The 7,500-nt window shown below is 41.3% G+C and overlaps 2 protein-coding genes and 1 pseudogene across 2 annotated transcripts in view; 1 reads left to right on the forward strand and 2 right to left on the reverse strand.

Moving 5' to 3' along the window:
* Positions 1 to 643, reverse strand: part of LOC137977038 (uncharacterized) — a 20,623-nt gene extending 19,980 nt beyond the window's left edge. The window contains exon 1 of the mRNA XM_068824338.1: positions 531 to 643. Within this exon, the coding sequence (XP_068680439.1) occupies positions 531 to 546 (16 nt within the window). The 5' untranslated portion in view covers positions 547 to 643. The remainder of the gene's footprint in view (positions 1 to 530) is intronic.
* Positions 644 to 1,762: 1,119 nt separating this feature from the next.
* On the reverse strand, positions 1,763 to 7,087 carry LOC138013038 (chondroitin sulfate ABC exolyase-like; annotated as a pseudogene).
* The window catches only part of LOC137996766 (TNF receptor-associated factor 4-like), a 16,522-nt gene continuing 15,731 nt past the window's right edge, over positions 6,710 to 7,500 (forward strand). Inside the window, exon 1 of the mRNA XM_068842348.1 lies at positions 6,710 to 7,500. This exon is cut by the window's right edge and continues 109 nt beyond it. Within this exon, the coding sequence (XP_068698449.1) occupies positions 7,323 to 7,500 (178 nt within the window). The 5' untranslated portion in view covers positions 6,710 to 7,322.

The raw sequence follows: 7,500 nt of genomic DNA on the forward strand, positions 1-7,500 counted from the left end.
TCTATATCAACTTGGACTTTGGAGTCTTTCTAACATCAAACCACTAACGACCACTAACACTTTTGACGATCGCAATGAGTATTTAATGGAAAGTCGAGCACCTGTAGTGTTTCACTGTGGCGAGGGCGTTATATTAAATCGGCGACAGAAAGTCTGCATGTACTTCAAATCTTATACCCTGTTATACACTACACAAGGTGCTCTCGAAGATGTCGCGTGCCGACGCTTATTTCAAAACTTCAAGTCGCTATCGGAAATGGAAACGGAGTCGCAGAGCTGCTTGTCTCTTGTCGCTGCGGTCTCTTGTCGCTACGATTTGAGCGCTGTCGGCCTTGGTTGAGATTTCCTTTGTTTAGCGTCCAGGCCCGGGTTGCTCGAAGCATGGTTAGCACTAACCAGCGTTAAATACCATGGAAACCTATAGGTTTTGATACATCTTAACCAACGGCTAGCGCTAACCAGGCTTCGAGCAACCGGCCCCAGATGATATAACTCTTCATAAGCATTTGATATTAGAGAAAGCAACTTACCGTGTAAGGAATCCATCTTGTTGTTGTGCAAAGAGACTGAGACGGTTGCTTGTCGGTATTCCTCCTTCTACTGTCAAATTACACGTGTCGCGGGTTTATTTTGTGCAGACCAGAGTTGCCCTACGCAGAGGACTTTGAACTTTTCACGTATAGCTCTTGTTAATCTATTGTTAACAATCTTCAAGTAATCATTAAAGGCCATTTTGGATAATTCTCATGAGCGTCGAAAACAATAACTTGCTAATCCAAGAGGGAAAATCAAAAATTGCCTAATAAGTTTAAATCTTCGCTAAAAGCGAACAGCTAAGCTATGGAATTGCCTGAAGCCTGACTTGCACAAACAAGGAAAAAAACTTAATTTACCAATTTTTACTTGTGGTGCTTGGTGATGAGGATGATTATGTTGAGGTCTCAACGTTAATCTTAAAAATTACTGGTTATCATTAATCACACCCTAGCTATTATTATTACTTCCTTATGTTTCACGTCTTCTTATAGGTTCTTGCTCTATGTAAATGCTAACTATCTGTGAATGTATGTGTATACCTATTTATTTTATTTTTATTTTACTTTATTTTCTTTTATTTTATTTATTTATTTATTTATTTATTTACCTGTCTTACTATGAATCTAATTTGCTAAATGCGATTTGGTTTGCTATATGTGGGCTGTGTATTTCTTCAATTTGTTAAATTGAATATTGAGATAAAATGATGATGATGATATGGTGCATGGACGCCGGTACGACTCGAGAGCCTACATTGACGAATCGTACCTGTTTGTGCACGTTGGTCATGGATACTGGATGGAGTTGTCCCTGGGGTAGGTAAACGCGCGGCCCTTAAGCAGTGAGCGATTAGAGATTTCCATCTCTGTAACTATGAGTAATATCGAGGCAATTTTGATGCGTTTTTGGTCAAAAAGGTTCTAACATTATGACTAAGCATCATCGCTGATTCTTATATTGTATTAATTAATTAAATTTAAATGAAAAGAAAAAACAGCAGTTTAACGTCAATAGCCTTTATTGCCTTTCTTGTTTGTCACTGTTACAATTAGCAGTTTAAGGGTAGGGGACATTACATATATTTGCATAATTGAAGGTAATTTATGTTAAACGTGGTTGCCATACATCCCCTTTTACCATGCCCTACAGCTACCCACTGCATTTCCTTATGCAGGTCAATAACTTATTTTCGTGTTTATTCAAGTGCATTTAATACAACTGGACCTTATTTTCTTAACTTCAGTTCAACGCTGAATCCATTCTTAAGGTTGGCGAAGACAATTTTGTTTCCCTTGGCTGAGCCAGGAGAACATAAAGGTTACACTCGAACTTCTGGGACGTAGCCATAACCATCGCATATCTGGCAATCCATGTACCACTGGCTGCGTTGGAAGTATCCTGTTCACGTTCCTCCTTAATGTCGCGTTTACTTCGACCTCCTCGCTTTCCATGTAGAACATCTCGTTATCTTCTAAGGCTCTCAATTCGTGTGAAACTGGGAAAATCCAAGTCAGGGTACCTCATTCTTAGACAAACTTATGATACTCTTTTATTATAATGCGAGACTGATTGGTGACTTCTGTGATTGGACCATAAGGAACATTTGGCTTGAACTTAAATATGACGTAACTATAGACGGGCCATATCCATGTCCAGCGTGCTGGTGTTATCTCAAGAAGTTCACCACGTGCGCCTCGTGATCCTGCCTTAGAACTTTACATGCCGGCTTTTCATGAGGGTATCTTCGGTGATATTCCCAGAAGACCTCTGCAGGTTGTGGATATGATGGTGTATTTACATAAACTACGTACTCATAGTTGCCGCGTTCGGGGACCTGTGGTCAAGCGCCAGTAGGTAGCGTAATAACCGGTTAACGGAGTTTGCGATGGTTGGTTCGTAGGTGGAAATTTCAGACTTGAAGCACTCGAACGTGGAATGAAGTAGCTGTTCCCTTTTGTTTCAACAATAGTCACGTAATCAATCTTCCCAGTTTGACTATCCTTTCTCTCAACTCGGGCTGGAGCTGAACTTGGACTCTGCAACCTTTCCTGAAAAAGGGGTTGTTTGTGCCACCCTGTCGCTACCGTTCTGTACGCCCTGGTAATCCTGTTGATGGAAGTCCATACCAAACGCTCCGCCCGAAAAAGTTTCTATCCCTTTGAAGGTAACTCCTCCAGCATAAGACCATGGACTAAAATGTCTTGCTTCCTTCAGCAGTGTTTCCTTGAGGGTGAGGTTCATTGTTGTGGCACCAGGAATTTTCGTCCAGTCCCATCCCTGACTTACGTTAATTAATGTTATGTGCCTTTACAGACTCCTCGCTGTGAGCTATTAGCATTGCGCCATGACTTTGAAAGATACCGTGGGCATTTTCGTTCAGTATTCCATCAAAGTCCCAGACAAACCTGTTAAAGTCCTTCTTTGTCACAGCCCAATCTTTGCGACGATGAATAGAGAGAGCTGCAAAATTCTTGGACCAATGGTCCTCTGGAGATGGTTCAGCAAAAAAGTTGTTTGAAAGGCCCTTGCCATAAACCTGTAACAATGGAGATTTTACTTTTATTTTTGCGATAGTAATTATTACAGAGACACATTCAAGATGTTTTGAGAACGAAAGATTTTTAAAACTATGAAAATTTTATGAAACCATCATCAACTAGAAAGTCTACGCGGTCTATGACGTAGGAGTAACCGTTGTGGATAATGATAACCACATAACCACTCGATATCAGTTGATGCAACAATCCTGGTATCAAACAACTGGCCTATCATTGGTGAACACGTTGGTGTCAGTTTCGTGTCACAATAGGTTCCCATAGTAACAATACAACCTATTAAAAACATTCTTAATTTTAGCTCTCAGTGCTTATAACTCAAACCCCAGCTTGGTGCTGCCCCCCCCCCCCCCCACTTTTTTTAATCTTGATCAAGAGGGGTTAATGCACAAACTTGGTGGTATTTATAGCGTAGAATTATTTAAAAGTTAACATAGAAAGTATCAAAAGGTAAGAATATTAAAGCACTACTTGTCATTGTTTGGTGAGATTTGGCACAGGTTTCTGAATTCATTTGCATGTCACGACTGGAATAGGTTGTATTCTGCTTTCATCAACTTGATGTTTGTAACTGAGGTCCAGAATTGAACAGAATTTCATTTTATTTGATAGTTGGAGTATAATAGCAAATCTATAAACACAGAGAATATCCATTCCAAAACTTGTGGCAGGGCGGCATCTAGTGAAGACATGTAAGTAGGGAGAAACTTTTGATCTAAATGAGCTTTGGTTCGAATATTTCTTCTCAAACCTAAAGGAAAAATTACGTTCTGTTATACGATACGATAGAGCAGTGATGGGCAAAAAAACAACATTTTTGCTTAAAAAAAGCGGCACGATACTCCCTAACTTTCGCTCAGCCATCCTTGGACGCGGGAAACTTGCTTTCTGGGTATCTCCAAGATGGTACATCACTCATCACTCATTCCCAGGCCCTCTCAACTTTCGACGATGGCAATCGAACCAAATTTCTCACCCTAGGCACCGTTGTGGATGTCAAAATCCCGACTCATGTGGGCTTTACGAAGTCTAATTCTCATTCGAGGACGTGATAGACAAATAACAGCTGACTTCTGCGCTGAATTGGTAAAATACAATTTTTGACGGTCAAGTGTAAAATTATCGCATAATCTAATAACATGGAGAGTTTGTCAGACCAGTAGCTGATGATTTCCAGCGTCCATGGTTCCTCCTTGCCTATTTTACCGTGAGAGCTCTGGATACAGAATAGTTTCAACACAGGGGGTCTTAAACGTCGTGGGTAGCCATGGAGGACTTTCCTGGTAAGTAACTGAGTTTTCTTGTCAATCCTTGAACATCCGTGCCGTATCCTCGCTAATTTAGATGGTTATGTTTACTTCAGGAAAGTCCTCCATGGCTGCCCAAGACGTTTAAGACCCCCTGCGATAAAACTATTCTGTACCCAGGGCTCTCACGGTAAAATAGGCAAGGAGGAACCATGGACGCTGGAAATAATCAGCTACTGGTCTGACAAACTCTCCAGCATATTAGATTATTTTATACTTGACCATCAAAAAGTGTATTCTACCAATTCAGCGCAAAAGTCAGGTGTGATTTGTTTATCACGTCCTCGAACCCCCGCGCGTCTCCGAGTTCCGACGTCCTCGCGCCCCACCTCCCCGAGTCCCCGCGTCCCCACGTCCCGCGTCACCACTTCCCAAGTCCCCAAGTCTCAAGTCTCCACGTCCCCGTGTCCGCGTCCCCGCGTCCCCGCGTCCCCACGTCCCGAGTGCCACGTCCCCGTCCCACTTTTATTAGTCACACCCAAGAAGGCCTGAAAACGTTTGCCATTCCGTGTTGACATGCAGAGATTCTGGCATATTTCAACAACCACGCCGCCATTCAACAACTGATTCAAGCTTACAGCAGATATCATTGGCGAGTTTTCTTGTCAGTTTCTACCGAACTCTCGGCGCCTTATAAATTTATATTGGATTGTAGTACATTTATCTGCAACGAATGCACTTCTAAGCAATTTTTGCTACAGTTTAGGTTCTTTTTGGCTAGATAAGACTTTAAAATGCGGTTTTCGGCAAAATCTCCAACAGCGATTGAGTTACAACAATCGTTTCTCTTGTTTGTCACGCGGTTTTGTGGCCGGCTACGGTTGCTTATTTGGAACTGAATTTCATCATTACAGTGGCGACTGTCGACACTAAATTATGATACCTTTCGTTTTATAGGCTTTCTGTGTGAAATGGATGTCAAGTCGTGAGCTGCTTTGTTTGACTGTGAAATTGCAGTCGAGTAAGCGAATTACTACGCTTTAGCTTGACTTTTTAAATGGTATTTTTTTTGCTGTTTTTCTGAACTGTAGAGAGAGTGTGTAAGATTATCAGTCAGCACCCAACGATAATATAGCTCAAAACCACTTAAACATAGCATTGTTTAACGTATTTTAGTGTTCAAACGGTAGGTATAGGCATATTTTTATCTCCTAAAAATTTTTCATCTGTTCGGATTCCCTAGCTGAAAGTCTAGTGATCCGCAAATTATAGGGATCAAAACTTACCTTTTCGAAGATTTCAACCAGAAAAAAGGCTCCCGAAAATTCTAGGTGACCTTTTTACGGTAAAAATCCGTTTAAAATGGGCAATTATACCATGTTTTAGATGTTCGAAAATCCTAGGACAGGCAGGCAAGCAAGGAATTTTACAGCAAATGTTCCGAAAATTCTAGATCTCAAATCGTCTTCCGAACAGATATTTTTTGAAAATTGACGTTGGGTGCCGCTGCATCAGTCAAACGGGAAATGTTGTGAAACAGATTTCTGTGGGTCTACTGCGCATGTAATTCAGTTTTAGTTTTGATTGAAATTGTTGGTTATTGTTGACAAGGTTTGTTTGTTTACTGCTGTCAGCCAAGAGGTGTTTGATCACTGTGACTGTAACTATAAACTAACGACAATTAATTTTGTACTTTATGCAGAAGCATAATTATTTCCATATACACTATATTGCTTTCTGGGGCTAGAGACGGGAGCTCCGCTTTTAGGCTTGGATAAACCTATTTATTATATGACTAGCTCCGTGAACGGGCAAGATGAACCAAATGCCGCACTTTGATTGACTACCTGAGCTGGCAAGATGGAGCTATACTGCCCACTCGGGATTTCTCGCTTGGTCCCGCAAGATCAAAGATCGTTTTTTTGGTGTTTTATCCCATATAATAAATCCTTTATTGACCAAGCTTGTTGGGTCAAGATGGCTGGATATTGGCCTTGTTCTTTTTTTGCGTGTTTATGGACCTCTCGGTCCATAAACACGCAAAAAAAAAAAGAACTTGGCCAATATACAGCCATTTACGCTTGGTCAATAACCCATATATACTAGTCCGGTATATGAAAGTCTGCCCAGAATTTGGCGGTAGCTGGGACCAGATTACATCTTTGGACTACCATAATGAAGAGAGGAGATGGGATGTTTATTGCAAGACTGTTGTAATGACGTATGCACAACATGTAAGGCAGCTGATTTAGAATTTTACATCCTTCGTTACGCGGAAATGCTATCTTACGCGTGACTGTCACGGTCCAATGTAGCACCTAAGATATTAATCAATAAGCAATAGGTGTCAAATTTTGCGATATTTTCCCATTTCATAACCTGAATCATTGACTTGCAGGTAGTTCGCGGAGAGCTAGTGAATTAATTTCGTTATTGACGTTGGTAAACGACAGTGGTCGGTCGTTCTTCCTTAATCGCACCATATACTGATATAGTAAAAAGAGAAATCTAAATATACCTTTGCTGAATTTTATTTCAGCTGAAAGGTGTGCAGTGAGCTGTCGGGTGAATACGAATTAAATAACAAGGTCTTCCTCGCAGAAGCGATGGCCGCATGTTGTGTGCACGCGATTTCGCATCGCAATCAGACAAATGGGACAAGTTTACCCATGGACAACTCGTCTTCAAACTCGAAATCAAAGCCTCCAACGCTGCAACGAATTGAATCTGCTCCTCCTCCGGGTCCATTTATTTAGTCGAGAGCAAAGAAGCAAGAAAGAAAAAAAGAGTCACAACTAGTGCGGTTTGCTGAAAGTGAAAGTGCATAGTAATGATGAAGTGGTGTGGTGTGATTGGTGGCGAACCTGAGATCTCTTCAGTGTTAAAATCTCTTTCTTCAAGGTAGCCAATCGCAACAGCTGATCCCGGTTTTCCCCGTCGATCGTGGCAATTTTCACTTTCGATTCCATCGCACAAGACGGAAATGGAGGTCGTAGATGATGTCTATGTAGACATCGAGGAGGTCGTACAAGTCTATGTAGACGTCGACTCCGAGGAGGATTCGGAAGAAGATGGCCAATTTGAAGAGGAAGATTTATACGATGATGAAAATGAAATTCAGGCCCGTTTTGGAGGATATGAGTACGAGTTTGTGGATGAAG

This window comes from Montipora foliosa, chromosome 1 (assembly GCF_036669935.1).
Source record: "Montipora foliosa isolate CH-2021 chromosome 1, ASM3666993v2, whole genome shotgun sequence".
Lineage (NCBI taxonomy): Eukaryota > Metazoa > Cnidaria > Anthozoa > Scleractinia > Acroporidae > Montipora > Montipora foliosa.